Below are 18,726 nucleotides of genomic sequence, written 5' to 3' on the forward strand. Positions count from 1 at the left end.
AGCGACCCATGTGGGGCTCGACCCCAGGACCCTGGGATCATGACCTGAGCTGAAGGCAGAGGCTTTAACCCATTGAGCCACCAGGTGCCCAAATACCCTAATTTTTAAATGTTACCTAAAATGTTTTAACATGGTTTTACACTTAAAATGTGGTATAATCATTGTGTGTGAATTTTATTTTTCCAGCTTGTTTTCTAGGAGCATCGAATTGACCACTTACATTTATATCTGGGAGAACTATAGGCTCATCAGTTTGCCTTGGCATTCTCCATGGACTTGGTATTTAACTTTCTTAGGAGTTGATTTTGGCTACTACTGGTTCCATCGCATGGCCCATGGTAAGTTGAAAATCAAGGTTTTATTGATAATGCCTGTTGAATTGTGTTTTAGTCATAGTAGGTATTCAATAAATATTGAATGAATGAATAAATCAATAACATAGCTTATTTTATAGCATATAAAGATTAATGGTGAAAGTTGAGTTTAAAATTTAAGTGGAAACAATCTGGTCATTTTTGAAAAAAAGTGCAATTATTAGAATACATTTTTCACACCACTTGTATCTAACTCGTAAAAATGTTGAGAAAGGGATGGCTGTAACATTACTTTTTAATATACTGCCTTCCATTTTTCTTATTATGACATGCTTGGAAGAGTCTCCAGACTCTTTCACGTAATACAAGACTTCATATCACAATTATCAGTGATCATTCAGAAGAGCTCTGAATCCCAGGTAATGTGTGCTGTCATACATAAGCTAGAATCAAGTTCTTGGCAGTAATTCCACATTGCAAATGAAAATGCAATCATCTAGGCACTAACCGTAATGCATTTCAGTATTGCCATAGTTTTGCAAAATTTCTCATCTAATTCAAAGCCCTCTTATGGTACTGGTTCACTGAATCTACTTTTTGGGACTCTTGGCTGTACGTTCCAAAGAAATGTTTTGTTATGAAAAGGGAAGTGGAAGAACAGGAAACAGTCTAAACCTCTGTAGGGCTAAGTAGAGGTTGGAGAATGATTGTAAAGGTAAGGGGAGCAAATGGTCTCTCAGGAGGAAGAAGGCATGCAAAAGCATTTCTGAAGGGAAATGAAGGAAAGTGCTAATTTTGAAAACCTACCGAAGAGTAGAACTGAGCATTTCAGTGGGTGGTTGGGTTGAGTGGGTGGGGAGGAAGGAAGGAAAAGGAAGAAATCTGGAATAATAATAAAAACTAAATGGGAGATGCAATAAGAGACCTGAAATCAGGGTGAATAACCGAGCAATGTGTGTAGGAGTATGGTGACCAAACATCCTTCCTCAAAGAGGATGAAGGAAATAGGAGCAACATAGGCAAACATTATGCTTAAGGCAGTGAAATTTTAAATGCAGCATTATTTTTGTTAAGTACTTTGAACATGTACATATAATGAAACTGTCAAGAATGTTAATTCATTAAAACAATTTGAAGGGAACATACAAACTAGAAAAAAGGTACTTACTTTGTGTGTGTGTGATAACCTTTGTCTTGGAAAATAATAGGTCAGCCCCTGACATCATTTCCTTGAGTATAAATGCAAGAGGATACTCCCAAATTGAACATGACTAGGAATAAAATATGGTCATGTAGTAAACTTTGTATTTTATTTCAAAATAGTAGTTTTCCTCTGTAAAATAAACCCATTGGCAAGCTTCCTCATTTTCTATGCAGCAAATGGGTAATGTAGAAAGCATACATCGTATTATTTAATTTCTAAGACCACACTGTCCTGTACTCATATGTTTGCGTGGGAAATCTGCAAATTCGCTTAATCTTTAAAAGCCCATTATAAGAGGAAACAAAGAACCAACAAAAATATTACCAAGTATAAAACTTTTAAAAATATGTTGATTGTTAAGTGCTCTCAGTTAGGGAAGAGCAATAAAGTAAAATAATACATTAAATACATGGAATCCGGGCTGTTTAAAATATGCTTCCCATTAGAAAACTTTGAACGAATTCCAGTGGAGGCAGGCATTAAAAAAAATCTGAGAACCTTCTGGAAAAACACTCACCACCTTGAGGCTATGAAGTCTAATCTAAGTTCAAAGGCTTTTGACTTGTGAAGGAAAGCTCATAGGAAAAAAATAAATTAGTAGTTGAATGTGTCAACCTTCAATAAGATAGCTGACTTTTAAATATTATGTGATCATGTAAAATATTAAAATGGATTTTTAGAAATCTAGAAATACACAGGAGTAAGAAAAACTTATAATACCAAATTTCTTAAGCCTCTTGGGTTACTATGCTCATACTGATTAATTAGTCAAATTTATGTAACTTAAGTTTAGAAGTTTGAGGACTTCTAAATTCTAATGTTGTCATAAAATATAATAAGAAATAGCCCTCTTTTCCTACTTAATGTGTTACTTTCTTTTCACTACTTGCAATAAAATAGTAAATTAAAAATGCATTCCATATTTGTTGATATGTTAAATGCTATGAGTTTTGAAGAAACAATATATACTTTTTATTTTTACATGTATATAATCTATTTCTTTAATAGCCCAAATTACTTTTAGAGTTTTTGTTGTTGTTTTGCTGTTATTAATTTGCTTTGCATAAATGGAAAATTTTCTCACATTAAGGGTATGGAAAAGAGTTAATTCTCAAAAACTTGAATTTGATTTCTATTCCTGTACAAAAGAACAGAAGGATATTTGAGTCTCTTATGTTATCTAAATTTCATTCCCTTTTCCTCTGGGATGATGAGAAGTGAATTGCTAATTATGGTAAACTTACAGAAAAAGAGAGGAACACAAAAATTTCTATAGAGTGCCTTGATGTCATTAGAAAGAAATGTAAAATGACAAATTTAAATAGGTCTTAAATTAAAGGAGCTTCTGGCACGCTTGGTCTCCAGTACAAAAAGATGCATTATTTATCTGTCTTTCCTATTAGTTATACTAACCATGTAAAAAATCGAGTAAAGGTTTTTAAGGGGACACTTAAAATGTAAATGATTACTACTTAGCAGGAGCAAGAATGAGCTTTCCAGAGTGCTGGTCATGAACTTTACCTTATCTTGGGTGGTGGCTATACATGAGTGCATGTACTTGTAAGAAATATGTTAAGTTGTGTACTTAAAATTTACATACTTTATCTATAGTTCAGAAAAAAAGTTAAATTAGTAAGCAATCCCACCCGTATGATTTCTTAGTGAATAGTTTGAAGTCAGAGTGATACAATGGTTAACCTAATTCAGAAATAAGAACCAAGAAATTATTATTTGTGAATAAGCATAAATACCAGAGGTGGATCCTACAGATGTTTCTCCTTTGCAAGCTCACTTGATGTTAGACTTTGTCAACTTAAAAGATTGGAGGGATACTACAGAGCCAGAACAGCAGGAACTTTGTTCCATGTCCAGAGTGCTGTTTTTCATGTGGCACTTAGCAGATTGGTGCCCAGGGATCTTGGTAGTATTCACCCCATAGTTTAGTTATAGCCTATAACTTTTGGTAAGATCCTCTGCCCTCCAGGGGACCACATCAGAGGACTGCCTGTAATATACACCCTCTGGGGTCTGTATACTCTAGCAAGTCTTTCTGTCTCCACCAGAGTTCCTGTGGTAGCCACAACCTCTGCAAAGATGTCTGACTCTTAGACTTGGCAGTTAGCGGCGAAAGGAGATTTTCCTAAATTTATACATGCCTGCTTTGTTCATTCTTTCTTAGCTCCATTGGAAATAACTGTGTTCATAGGTGCTACTTCTGTACCACTGAACTACTCCCTGTTTCTTTCTTTTAGTAGTTAACTTCTTTTTTTAATCAATTCTTTATATTAACTGTTTATATTAATTATATTATAATAATTATTATATTTATTATTATATTAATATATTATATTAACTCTTTATATTAATTATTTTATCAATTCTTTATATTAACTTTCTCTTTTTCAAATTACTGGTGGGTTTTGTCTCCTGATTAGACTCTGACTGATAAAGCCAATCTCCCCACATATTATATAGGGTTGCAAATTGAAGTTTACCCTGACTATACCTTTAATATTCCATTCTGAGGCATTGATTACATACTTAGGCTATAATACAATTTAGTTCATTTCTGAAATAAGGATGTTCATCTGTAAATTTGCTATAATAAGAATCTATAAAGTCCCCTCAAACTCTCATTCTTTTACTGAGCAAGTAAACGGTATAGTTGTTTCTCTTTGTCACTTTCTGTATCTAAACAAGGTGAGTGATCATAATTTTTGTGTAATTAATTACATTCATTCCTGCAGTTTTATTGTAATTAAGTGGACCTCTGTGGATGACTTCTTAAACTTCAGGGTTTTTTCATTCCTTTGTGACTTTTAACAGAAGTTGAATTTAGACCATCTTCACTTCCACCACTGTTTATAAAATAAGCAGATGTATTGATTAAAAATAATTTTATTTTCTGATAGTGAGGACTATGGTCTCTATTGGAGAATAGGTGATTAAATTCAGCTACATTTATGATTCTTTATTAAAAAAATACTAGAGCATACCTAATTTTATGTAGTTATTTGCTATATATTATAATTCACTATTTTGAAAACACAGTGTGATTTCAGGCGTATTGGATCACTGAGGGTGATGTCCAGTGTGCACTGGGCTAAGTAAAAGTACTTCCTCTTACTTCTTCCCATGATTTATTACTTTATCTCAGTCCTTGGAGTCATCATCATTCAGAATATCCATAGGGGGAGCCTTGGAATTCCCATCAACTTACCTAAGACCCCCAGTTTCTCATCATTACTTTCTACTAAAAAACATGTCATCTATATCAACCATTTTCCTCTGAGTTCATTTTAATGAAAGACGCAGTCCTCTGCTTCTGATACTAAACGTTTGTCCATAGAAGCACTTAAAATATACTGAAATATTACCAGTACTCCCCCTCAGAAAGACCCATTTGAAGGAGCCTTCCTCTTAGAAATAGCTTATTTTTATCACTGGCATTTGTGGTCACCGTTAAAACCATGGTCTGAACTTCCTTTGATGTACTTAGATTCTGTATGTAAGTGATACATGAAGAACACATTTGAAACACAGATTTGGGCCCTCATCCAGGTGCTGAAAGTATGAATGCATTGAGATATCAAAGAGGCAAGTCATATACTTGATAATAAAGAATAAGAGTCTCAAGAATCTCCATTAGCCTATTTTTGAACATTGATACTTAAGTGTGGACATATTTCCAGGACACATATCCAAGAATAGTTGGGAGCATTAGAGGATAGCTACGGTAATATTTTTCAGGATTAAAAAGCTGTGAAATGAGTAATCAGAATGCAACTCAAGGTTAAAGAGGGAGTAGAGATTAACTTACAAGCTTTGGTCTCCTTCTGATGCTGCTTGAGACAGACAATGTGCCCTGTGTGCTAACTTAGTGCCAGGACTTTAGTACACTTGCCTCTCATATAGCAGAGAGAGGATTGAAATTTGTTTCAAGAAATATAGGCATGTAACTGTAGTACAGCTATTTACCACACATATAACCTTGGGATTAACTTCTCTGAGACAGATTTTACTGGTTTTATTTACCTCTCAGTTTTGTGGCTTTTCTTTTCTACTTTTTGTTGTTGTTGTAATTTTATTTTATTTTTTTCAGTGTTCCAAGATTCATTGCTCATGCACCACACCCAGTGCTCCATGCAATACGTGCCCTCCTTAATACCCACCACCAGTCTTACTCAACCCCCACACCCCTCCCCTCCAAAACCCTCAGTTTGTTTCTCAGTCCACAGTCTCTCATGGTTTGTCTCCCCCTCTGATTTCCCCCATCTCACTTCTCCTTTCCATCTCCCAATGTCCTCCGTGTTATTCCTCACACTCCACAAGTAAGTGAAACCATATGATACTTGACTCTCTCTGCTTGACTTATTTCACTCAGTGTAATCTCTTCCAGTCCCGTCCATGGTGATATACAAGTTGGGCAGTCATCCTTTCTGATGGAGGGATAATGCTCCATTGTATATATGGACCATATCTTCTTTATCCATTCATCCATCGAAGGGCACCTAGGTTCTTTCCACAGTTTGGCGACTGTGGCCATTGCTTCTATGAACACTGGGGTACAGATGGCCCTTCTTTTCACTACATCTGTATCTTTAGGGTAAATACCCTGAAGTGCAAGTGCAGGGTCACAGGGCAGCTCTATTTTTAATTTCTTAAGGAATCTCCACACTGTTTTCCAAAGTGGCTGCACCACCTTGCATTCCCACCAACAGCGGAAGAGGGTTCCCCTTTCTCCACATCCTCTCCAACACTTGTTGTTTACTGTCTTGTTAATTTTGGCCATTCTAACTGGTGTAAGGTGGTATGTCAATGTGGTTTTGATTTGAATCTCCACCATTGATGGCTAATGATGATGAACATTCTTTCATGTGTCTGTTAGCCATTTGTAGGTCTTCTTGGAGAAGTGTCCATTATGTCTCCTTCCCATTTTTTGACATGATTACCTGTTTTGTGTGTGTCGAGTTTGAGGAATTCTTTATAGATCTTGGATATCAGCGCTTTGTCTGTAGTGTCATTTGCGAATATCTTCTCCCATTCCATGGGATGCCTCTTTGTTTTGTTGACTATTTCCTTTGCTGTGCAGAAGCTTTTGTTCTTGATGAAGTTCCAAAAGTTCATTTTCGCTTTTGTTTCCTTTGCCTTTGGAGACATGTCTTGAAAGAAGTTGCTGTGGCCGATGTCAAAGAGGCTACTGTCTGTGTTCTCCTCTAGGATTTTGATAGATTCCTGCCTCACATTGAGGTCTTTTATCCATTTTGAGTTTATCTTTGTGTATGGTGTAAGAGAATGGTCGAGCTTCATTCTTCTATATGTAGCTGTCCAATTTTCCCAGCACCATTTATTGAAGAGACTGTCTTTTTTTCCCACTGGATATTTTTTCCTGCTTTGTTGAAGGTTAGTTGACTGTAGAGTTGAGGGCCCATATCTGGGCTCTCTACCAATCCATCATTATTCTATCATACAGAGTATTTTCACTAAAAATTCTATGTCCTTACTACTCACCCCACTTTCTCCCCTAAAGTTTGACAACCACTGATCTATTCATTGTCTTCATAGTTTTGCCTTTTTTAGGTTGTCTATAGAGTATGTAGACTTTTCATATTGGACTCTTCCACTTAAAATTATGTGTTTGTTTCCTCCATGTCTTTTATGGCCTGATAGCTCATTTCTATCGAACACTGAACAATATTCCATTGCCTGGGTGTACCACAGTTTACAAACCCTTTCACCTACTGAATGATATCTTGGTTGCTTCCAAGTTTTGGCACATTTGAATAAAGCTGCTCTGAACACCTGTGTACAAGTTTTTGCGTGAACATGATTTTTCAAATCCTTTGCATAAATACCAAGCAGTGAAATTGCTGGATCATAGGGTTAGAATATTTAGTTTTCTAAGAAACTGAAAAATTACCTTCTAAAGTGGCTATGCCATTTTACATTCCATCAGCAATAATGAGACTCCCTATTGTTCCACATCCTGGCCAGTAGTTGATGTCACAAATGTCCCTTCCAGATTTGAGCCATCCTGATAGATGTGTAGTGGCGTGTCACTATTGTGTATATTGCACTTCCCTGATTACATGATGTGCAGCATCTATTCATATGCTTATTTGACATCTGTTATTCTTCATTTAGGTGTGTATTGCATTCAAGGGCACATCTTTCACTTTGGTTGTTGTTTTCTTACTGTGTGATTTTTAATAGTTCTTTGTGTACTTTGGATAATAGTCCCACATTAAATATGCCTTCTGAAAGTTGCTTTTCTTCTCACCCTCTTGACATCGTCTTTCACAGAGTAGAAGCTTTTAATTTTAATAAATCATAGCTTGCCAAGTCTTTCATGGATGAGGCTGTTGTATCATATCTAGAAAGCCCTTGCGATAGATACCCAAGGTCATCTATGTTTTCTCCTATATTATCTTCTAGGAGGTATCTTCTAGTAGTTTTATAGTTTTGCACTTTAGATTTAGGTCTGTGATGCATTTGGAGTGAATTTTTGTGAATTCAAAGTCTGTGTCTGAATTGCTTTTTTGCATGTGGTTGTTCAACAGTTCCAGCACTCTGTGTTGAAAAGATGATCTTGACCCCATTGTTTTCCCTTTGCTCCTTTGTCAGCCATCAGCTGGCTATATTTATATGAGTCTATTTTTGCACTCTGTTTTCTGATCCAGAATCTATCCAGCTATTCTTTCACTAATACCACACTGTCTTGATTACTGTAGCTTTGTAGTCAGTCTTAAAATTAAGTAGAGTCAGGGTACCTGGGTGGCTCAGTGGGTTAAGCCTCTTCCTTCAGCTCAGGTCATGATCTCAGGGTCCTGGGATCAAGCCCCACATTGGGCTCCCTGCTTGGCGGGGAGTCTGCTCCCCCTCCCCTCTTCTGCCTGCTTCTGCCTACTTGTGATCTCTGTCTGTCAAATAAATACATAAAATATTTTTTAAAAAACTAAGTAGAGTCAGGCCTTCAATTTTGTTATTTTCCTTTAATATTATGTTGGCCATTCTGGGTATTTTGTCTCTTTATAAATTTAGGAAGTAGTCTGTTAGTATCCACAAAATAATTTTCTGGGATTTTGATAGGGAAGGCACTGAATCTATAGATCAAATTGGAAAGAACTGATGTCTTGATAATATCAGATATTTCTGTTTATGATTATTGAATATCTCTTTATTTATTTAGTTCCTTTATTGCATTCAGTAGAGTTTTTAAGTGTTCCTTACATAGATCTTGTACATATCTCAGATTTATACATATTTTAATTTTTTGGATACTAATATATTTTTTTTGAGGGAGAGAGAATGCGAGCACACAGGTAGTAGGGGAGACAGAGGGAGAGGCAGAGAGAGGATCTAAATCAGGCTCCATGCCCTGATGACAGAGCCTGACATGGGGCTTGATTTCACAACCCTCAGATCATAACCTGAACAGAAATCAAGTGTTGGACACTTCACCGACTGAGCCACCCAGGTGCCCCAATGGTATTATATTTTTTAGTTTCAAATTTCACTTATTCATTGCCATTATAGGGAAACTACTGACTCATATATTAACCTTATATCCTGCAATCTTATTATAATTGCTTATTATTTCTAAGATTTTTGTTGTTATTTTTGATTACTTTGGATTTTCTACATATTCAATCATCCCACCTGTAAACAAAGACACTTTTATTTCTTCCTTCTCAGTTTGTATACCTCGTGTTTCCTTTTCCTGTTATCATTAGCTATGATGAAAAAGAATTTTTTAATAAAATAAAAATTACTAAAAAAGAGTAAGAAACTTAATGGTGAATTGCTATAGAAGATTTCAAATTCACTGAACTACAGCATGATTTTAAAAGATAAATTATATTGTGACTTCTCAATTCACACTAAATAAAATCAACATTTTTATTCTAATTTGAGTTCTTACATGACCTGCCCACACTGCCTCACATTTATGATACCTCTTATCACTTACCACTTTAATCCTCTTGCATGCATCTTCAGCCACAGTGACCTCCTCACATTTCTTATCACTTACAACTTTAATTCTCTCGCATATACCTTCAGCCACAGTGACCTCCTCACATTTCCTCAAATGTGCCACGTATTCTCTGCCTCAGAGCCTTTGCACTTGCTATTCTGTCTGCCAGGTACTCTCTTTTCCCAGAACCATATGATTCATTCTCTTAAGAGGCTTTAGGTCTGTTGCTCAAAAGTCACATTATCACACAAATATTTAGGGTCATCTATATAAAACTGTAATACCCAAACCTATCTGACACTTTCTATTTCTCCTAACCTGCTTTATTAATTTTACTGCCTACATCACATCCTGGCATTGTATTAGTAACCTTCGTGAGACTCTTGGATTTGACTAAGTATCACATGTGCCAATGAAAGTGAAAGTGTAAAGTAGGTCTTCAATGAGTATTTGTTACATTAATAAATAAACTTTACTCCTCTCCTAAAAATCTTCCTGGTTTCACATTACATCCATAATAAATAGGCTGTAGGGAAAAATGGGGAGTATAGCTGAGGAATGACTTACGAGTTTTATTACTGCCAGTCTACAGGATCCAATGTGACCAGAATCCTGACTAACTCCTCAATCCTTTTTTTACAGTTCCGCAATATTTCTTGGTATTTCTCAAATTTGCCCAGCATATTCCTTCCTCAGGTACTTTGAACCAGCAGGTTCCTCTGTGTAGAACTCTCTTTCCTCAGATATTACTAGCATGCCTTCTTTGCCTCCTTCAACTTTTTACTAAAATGCCACCTATCACCTCTTATAAGTCCCAATAGAGGATTTACTAGTCTCCTGTATCCATCACACTTTATCCCATAGCACTCATCACTACCTGGCATTATATTACTATGTTTTATACCTGGATTTCCTTCCCTGTTAGAATGCAAACTTCACAAAGGAAGTGGCATTTTTCACTATTATATCCCCCATGATTAGAAGTCCTAATATACAGTAGCTTCTCACCTAACATCCGATGAACAAAGAATGCCTGTCTAGCTCATAGGGCTGTTCTGGGAAGCAAATAATAAAACATGATGTATTATTAATATAGAGCACTTCATCTAGTACCTAGTAGTGTAATAAACATTAATTCAATAATATTATTAATACTCAAATAGTGTTTACAATGTACAAATCATTTTCCTAACTTTATGCTCCTGTAAGTTTTATAAAAACCCTATCATGGGGCGCCTGGGTGGCTCAGTGGGTTAGAGCCTCTGCCTTTGGCTCAGGTGATGATCCCGGGTTCCTGGGATTGAGCCCCACATCAGGCTCTGTGCTCAGCGGGGTGCCTGCTTCCTCGTCTCTCTTTGCTTGCCTCTCTGCTTACTTGTGATCTCTGTCTGTCAAAAAAAGAAAAAAAAACAACAACCCTATTGTGTGTATAGTATTAGCCCCATTTATTAGACAAAAAAATTAAGACAGATTAACTTGTCCCAAATCTCAGTAAATAATTGGCAACACTAGGAACTGAATTCAGATAACCTGACTCCAGAATCTGTTTTTTAAAAAATTCTCCAATGGTTTTCAATAATAGTTTACTTTTAATTATTAATATTGCTATTAACACTATTACTAGCATCATCTACATCTTAAACAAAACCCCATTTGCTTTTTATCTACATTGCTTTGAGAAGAATTAATCAGTATATTCAGAAATATGGAAATTTAAGAGTTGGTGACAATGAGGACGGGGTTTCTTTTTTCAGTTTCCGAGTTCACACTATAATCATCTTTGTACTTCCCCTATTATTGTTATAACTAATTATTAATATCTGTCATTCATAGTAGAATGTACAGTCAGTGGCCAGATCGCTTATTGACAAATCTATCACTGGTGCTTAGTACAGGGTTAGAATAAAATAGGTGATCATCAAATATTTATTGAAAAAAATAATGCAGGCATAAAAAGTTTATAACAGTAAAAAAGTCTCTAAGTTAATTGATAATATTTCCAGGAATCTTCACTTATAATCTTAGTAATTCACAGAGCATTTTTTCTCATTGTGCTATTTTTAAAAAAATTTTAAATTTTTTATTTTTTATAAACATATTTTTATCCCTAGGGGTACAGGTCTGTGAATCGCCAGATTCACACACTTCACAGCACTCACCATAGCACATACCCTCCCCAATGTCCATAATCCCACCCCCCCAACACCCCTCCCCCCAGCAACCCTCAGTTTGTTTTGTGAGATTTAGAGTCACTTATGGTTTGTCTCCCTCCCAATCCCATCTTGTTTCATTTATTCTTCTCCTACCCCCGTAACCCCCCCAAGTTGCATCACCACTTCCTCATATCAGGGAGATCATATGATAGTTGTCTTTCTCCAATTGACTTATTTTGCTAAGCATGATACCTCTAGTTCCATCCACGTCGTCGCAAATGGCAAGATTTCATTACTTTTGATGGCTGCATAGTATTCCATTGTGTATATATACCACTTCTTCCTTATCCATTCATCTGTTGATGGACATCTAGGTTCTTTCCATAGTTTGGCTATTATGGACATTGCTGCTATAAACATTTGGGTGCACGTGCCCCTTCGGATCACTACGTTTGTATCTTTAGGGTAAATACCCAGTAGTGCAATTGCTGGGTCATAGGGTAGTTCTATTTTCAACATTTGAGGAACTTCCATGCTGTTTTCCAGAGTGGCTGCACCGACTTGGATTCCCACCAACAGTGTAGGAGGGTTCCTCTTTCTCCTCATCGTTGCCAGCATCTGTCATTTCCTGACTTGTTAATTTTAGCCATTCTGACTGGTGTGAGGTGGTATCTCATTGTGGTTTTAATTTATATTTCCCTGATGCCGAGTGATATGGAGCTCTTTATCATGTGTCTGTTGACCATCTGGATGTCTTCTTTGCAGAAATGTCTGTTCATGTCCTCTGCCCATTTCTTGATTGGATTATTTGTTCTTTGGGTGTTGAATTCACTAAGTTCTTTATAGATTTTGGACACTAGTCCTTTATGTGATATGTCGTTTGCAAATATCTTCTCCCATTCTTTCAGTTGTCTTTTGGTTTTGTTAATTGTTTCCTTTGTTGTGCAAAACTTTTGATCTGGATGAAAGCCCAAGAGTCCATTTTTGCCCTTGCTTCCCTTGCCTTTGGCGATGTTCCTAGGAAGACGTTGGTGCGGCTGAGGTCAAAGAGGTTGCTGCCTGTGTTCTCCTCAAGGATTTTGATGGATTCCTTTCTCACATTCCTTTTGAGTCTATTTTCATGTGTCGTGTAAGGAAATGGTCCAATTTCATTTTTCTGCATACGGTTGTCCCGTTTCCCAAAACGATTTATTGAAGAGGCTGTCTTTTTTCCATTGGACATTCTTTCCTGCTATGTTGAAGATTAGTTGACCATAGAGTTGAGGGTCTATTTCTAGGCTCTCTATTCTGTTCCATTGATCTATGTGTCTTTTTTTGTGCCAGTACCATGCTGTCTTGATGATGACAGCTTTGTAATAGAGCTTGAAGTGCGGAATTGTGATGCCACCAACTTTGGCTTTCTTTTTCAATATTCCTTTGGCTATTCGAGGTCTTTTCTGGTTCCATAAAATTTTAGGATTATTTGTTCCATTTCTTTGAAAGAAATGGGTGGTATTTTGATAGGGATTGCATTAAATGTGTAGATTGCTTTAAGTAACATAGACATTTTCACAGTATTTATTCTTCCAATCCAGGAGCATGGAACATTTTTCCATTTCTTTGTGTCTTCCTCAATTTCTTTCATGAGTACTTTTTAGTTTTCTGAGTATAGATTCTGTGCCTCTTTGGTTAGGTTTATTCCTAGGTATCTTATAGTTTTGGGTGCAATTGTAAATGGGATTGATTGACTTCTTAATTTCTCTTTCTTCTGTCTTGTTGTTGGTATAGAGAAATGCAACTGATTTCTTTGCATTGATTTTATATCCTGACAATATACTGAATTCCTGTACAAGTTCTAGCAGCTTTGGAGTGGAGTCTTTTAGGTTTTCCACATATAGTATATCATCTGCAAAGAGTGATAGTATGACTTCTTCTTTGCTGATTTGGATGCCTTTAATTTCCTTTTGTTGTCTGATTGCTGAGGCTAGGACGTCTAGTACTATGTTGAATAGCAGTGGTGATAATGGACATCCCTGCCATGTTCCTGACCTTAGTGGAAAAACTTTCAGTTTTTCTCCATTGAGAATGATATTTGCGGTGGGTTTTTCAAAGATGGCTTTGATAATATTGAGGTATGTGCCCTCTATCCCTACATTTTGAAGAGTTTTGATCAGGAAGGGATGCTGTCCTTTGTCAAATGCTTTTTCAGCATCTATTGAGAATATCATATGGTTCTTGTTCTTTCTTTTATTAATGTGTTGTATCACATTGATTGATTTGTAGATGTTCAACCAACCTTGCAGCCCTGGAATAATTCGCACTTGGTCGTGGTGAATAATCCTTTTAATGTACTGTTGAATCCTATTGGCTAGTATTTTGGTGAGAATTTTCGCATCTGTGTTCATCAAGGATATTACTCTGTAGTTCTCTTTTTTGATGGGATCCTTGTCTGGTATGGGGATCAAGGTGATGCTGGCCTCATAAAATGAGTTTGGAAGTTTTCCTTCCATTTCTATTTTTTGGAACAGTTTCAGGAGAATCGGAATTAGTTTTTCTTTAAATGTTTGGTAGAATTCCCCGGGGAAGCTGACTGGCCCTGGGCTTTTGTTTGTTTGGAGATTTTGGATGACTGTTTCAATCTCCTTACTGGTTATGGGTCTGTTCAGGTTTTCTATTTCTTCCTGGTTCAGTTGTGGTAGTGTATATGTCTCTAGGAATGCATCCATTTCTTCCAGATTGTCAAATTTGTTGGTGTAGAGTTGCTCATATTAAGTTCTTATAATTGTCTGTATTTCTTTGGTGTTAGTTGTGATCCCTTCTCTTTCATTCATGATTTTATTTATTTGGGTCCTTTCTCTTTTCTTTTTGATGAGTGTGGCCAGGGGTTTATCAATCTTATTAATTCTTTCAAAGAACCAGCTCCTACTTTCATTGATTTGTTTTATTGTTTTTTTGGTTTCTATTTCATTGATTTCTGCTTTGATCTTCTCCTGCTGGGCTTAGGGTTTCAGAAAGAAACCAGTTCCTTTAGGTGTAGGGTTAGGTTGTGTACCTGAGGCCTTTCTTGTCTCTTGAGAAAGGCTTGTACTGCTATATATTTTCCTCTCAGGACTGCCTTTGTTGTGTCCCACAGATTTTGAACCGTTGTATTTTCATTATCATTTGTTTCCAGGAATTTTTTCAATTCTTCTTTAATTTCCTGGTTGACCCATTCATTCTTTAGAAGGATGCTGTTTAGTCTCCATGTATTTGGATTCTTTCCAAATTTCCTCTTGGGATTGAGTTCTAGCTTCAGAGCATTGTGGTCTGAAAATATGCAAGGAATGATCCCAATCTTTTGATACCAGTTGAGACCTGATTTAGGACCAAGGATGTGATCTATTCTGGAGAATGTTCCATGTGCACTAGAGAAGAATGTGTATTCTGTTGGTTTGTTCTGAATATACCTGTGATGTCCATCTGGTCCAGTGTGTCATTTAAAGCCTTTACTTCTTTGTTGATCTTTTGCTTGGATGATCTGTCCTTTTCAGTGAGGGGAGTGTTAAAGTCCCTTACTATTATTGTATTATTGTTGATGTGTTTCTTTGATTTTGTTATTAATTGGTGTATATAGTTGGCTGCTCCCACGTTAGGGGCATAGATATTTAAAATTGTTGGATCTTCTTGTTGGAAAGATCCTTTGAGTATGATATAGTGTCCTTCCTCATCTCTTATTATAGTCTTTGGTTTAAAATATAATTGATCTGATATAAGGATTGCCACCCCTACTTTCTTCTGATGTCCATTAGCATGGTAAACTGTTTTCCACCCCCTCACTTTATTTATTTATTTGACAGAGAGAAATCACAAGTAGTCGGAGAGGCAGGCAGAGAGAGAGAGAGAGAAGCAGGCTCCCTGCTGAGCAGAGAGCCCGATGCGGGACTCGATCCCAGGACGCTGAGATCATGACCTGAGCTGAAGGCAGCGGCTTAACCCACTGAGCCACCGAGGCGCCCCAACCACCCCCTCACTTTAAATCTGGAGGTGTCTTTAGGTCTAAAATGAGTTTCATGGAGGCAACATATTGATGGGTTTTGTTTTTTTTATCCATTCTGATACCCTGTGTCTTTTGATTGGGGCATTTAGCCCATTCACATTCAGGGTAACTTTTGAGAGATATGAATTTAGTGCCATTGTATTGCCTGTAAGGTGACTGTTACTGTATATTGTCTCTATTCCTTTCTGATCTACTACTTTTAGTCTCTCTCTTTGCTTAGAGGACCCCTTTCAGTATTTCCTGTAGAGCTGGTTTGGTGTTTGCAAATTCTTTCAGTTTTTGTTTGTCCTGGAAGCTTTTTATCTCTCCTTCTATTTTCAATGATAGTCTAGCTTGATATAGTATTCTTGGCTGCATGTTTTTCTCGTTCAGTGCTCTGAATATATCATGCCAGCTCTTTCTGGCCTGGCAGGTCTCTGTGAATAAGTCTGCTGCCAATCTACTATTTTTACCATTGTATGTTACCGACTTCTTTTCCCGGGCTACTTTCAGGATTTTCTCTTTGTCAGTAAGACTTGTAAATTTTACTATTAGGTGATGGTTTGTGGACCTACTCTTGTTGATTTTGAGGGGGGTTCTCTGTACCTCCTGGATTTTGATGCTTGTTCCCTTTGCCATATTAGGGAAATTCTCTCCAATAATTCTCTCCAATATACCTTCTTCTCCCCTCTCTCTTTCTTCTTCTAGAATCCCAAATATTCTAATGTTGTTTCATCTTATGGTGTCACTTGTCTCTTGAATTCTCCCCTCGTGGTCCAGTAGCTGTGTGTCCCTCTTTTGCTCAGTTTCTTTATTCTCTGTCTTTTGGTCTTCTATATCGCTAATTTTTTCTTGTGCCTCATTTATACTAGCAGTGAGAGCCTCGGTTTTTTTATTGCACCTCATTAATAGCTTTTTTGATATCAACTTGGTTAGATTTTAGTTTTTTTATTTCTCCAGAAAGGGGTTTTATATCTCCCGAGAGGGTTTCTCTAATATCTACTATGCCTTTTTCGAGCCCGGCTAGAACCTTGAGAATCGTCATTCTGAACTCTAGATCTGACATATTACCAGTGTCTGTATTGATTAGGTCCCTAGCCTTCAATCCTGCCTCTTGTTCTATTTTTGTGTGTGGTGAATTTTTCCGCCTTGTCATTTTGTCCAGATAAGAGCATTTGAAGGAGCAAGTAAAATACTAAAAGGGTGGCAAAGACCCCAGTAAAATATGCTTTAACCAAATCAGAAGAGATCCCAAATTGTGGGGCGTAGAAAGGGGATAAAAAGAGGTTCAGGAAAAAAAAAAGGAAACAATTAAAAAAGAAAATGAATAAAGAAAAAAACGTAAAAAAATATATATATATATTAGATAAACTAGTTTAAAAATGTTAAAAAAAGAAAAGGGTAAAAGTTAAAAAAATTTAGCAGAAGAAGAAAAAAAATTGAAAAAGAAACAAAAAAGTTTAAATTAACTGCAAGACTAAAGAATCATGGGGAGAAAGCCATGAGTTCCGTGCTTGGCTTTCTCCTCCTCTGGAATTCCGCTGCTCTCCTTGGTATTGAACCTGCATTCCTTGGTAGGTAAACTTGGTCCTGGCTGGATTTCTTGTTGATCTTCTGGGGAAGGGGCCTGTTGTAGTCATTCTCAAGTGTCTTTGCCCCAGGCGGAATTGCACCACCCTTACCAGGGGCTGGGCTGAGTAATCAGCTCCGGTTTACTTTCAGGAGCTTTTGTTCCCTGAATGCTTTCCGTAGAGTTCTGGAGAATGGGCATGAAAACGGTGGCCTCCCAGTCTCCGCCCGGAGGAGCCAAGACCTCAGGGCCCCACTCCTCAGTGTACCCTCAGATAATAGCGTCCAATAACTCTTGTCTCCCTGGCCTCCAGCTGTGCTCTGAGCTCACTGAGCCTGTGACTGATTCAAGGTAACCTCGAGCTGAGAGCTCACTCCTCAGCTCTGTCTCTGTAGCCAGCTTCCCCGTTTTAGTACCTGTTCCTTCTGCGACACTCAGACACCCCTGATCCTTCTGTGACCCTGCAGGACCTGAGGCTATGCTGACCCCGTGTGGGCTTCTCCCCGGTTTAGCCTTTGGAGTAATGTCCCTCAGTGCAACAGACTTTCAAAAGTCCTGATTTTGTGCTCCGTTGCTCCGCCGCTTGCCAGAAGCCAGTCCCTCCCTCCCCACAGTCTATCTTTGCGTCGCTTTGGATTCACTTCTCCGCCAGTCCTGCCTTTCAGAAAGTGGTTGATTTTCTGTTTCTAGAATTGCTGTTTTTCTTCCCTCGATCTCCCTGTTGGATTTGTAGGTGTTTGCAATCTTTAGATAAGCTATCTAGCTGATCTCTTGCTAGCTGAAGTAGTCTCAGCCTGCTACTTCTCCACCATCTTGACTCCTCCCTCATTATGCTATTTTAATATATAACATTAAATTCAGTCACAATTAGAATTGTTTAATAAATGAAAGAGGATAGAATTCTACTTAATTTGGGTTTTCATGAGTTAGAATGGCTGTGCTCCAATGTTTTCTTTGCTAAGTTATCATATACTTCCAGTAAGAGACTTTTAGAAATTCGCCCTTTGAACAAAATTAGTTGGGATAAAATGTGCTTTTTCCAAATCATATTTAATTGAGTATCACAGCAATTAAATACTGAAGACGACCCCAAACTTAAATTTTTCTCTCCTCTGCACATTTTAAACACCTCTAAATCTCCACATAAGCCTTCGTCTTGCTTTCTCATTGTTGGCATATTCATTAATCAATCCATTCATTCACTCATTAATTTCTACATGGCTCCTGCACTCTTCAAGCATTTTTCATTGAAACTCCACAAAATTTTCATTCCAATAAAAATTCCACCAGCAAAAAAAAAAAAAAAAAAAAAAAAAATCTACCATCAATTTTCAAGAAGCTTGAACAAACAATCCTAAAATTTGTATGGAACCAGGAGATACCCCAAACTTCTAAGGAAATGATAAAAAAGGAAAGCAAAATTGGGGGCATCACATTGCCTGATTTCAAGCTTATTACAAAGCTTTGATCACCAAGATAGCATGGTACTGGCACAAAAACAGACACACAGACCTGT

At 37.2% G+C, this 18,726-nt stretch overlaps 1 protein-coding gene across 2 annotated transcripts in view; it reads left to right on the forward strand.

Moving 5' to 3' along the window:
- The window catches only part of AGMO (alkylglycerol monooxygenase), a 356,760-nt gene that overhangs the window by 14,271 nt on the left and 323,763 nt on the right, over positions 1–18,726 (forward strand). For both annotated transcript variants that reach the window (XM_082693027.1, XM_082693028.1), the window contains exon 3: positions 187–338. In XM_082693027.1, coding sequence (XP_082549153.1) covers positions 187–338 — 152 coding nt within the window. The remainder of the gene's footprint in view (positions 1–186; positions 339–18,726) is intronic.

This window comes from Mustela nivalis (assembly GCF_964662115.1).
Source record: "Mustela nivalis genome assembly, chromosome: 12".
Taxonomy (NCBI): domain Eukaryota; kingdom Metazoa; phylum Chordata; class Mammalia; order Carnivora; family Mustelidae; genus Mustela; species Mustela nivalis.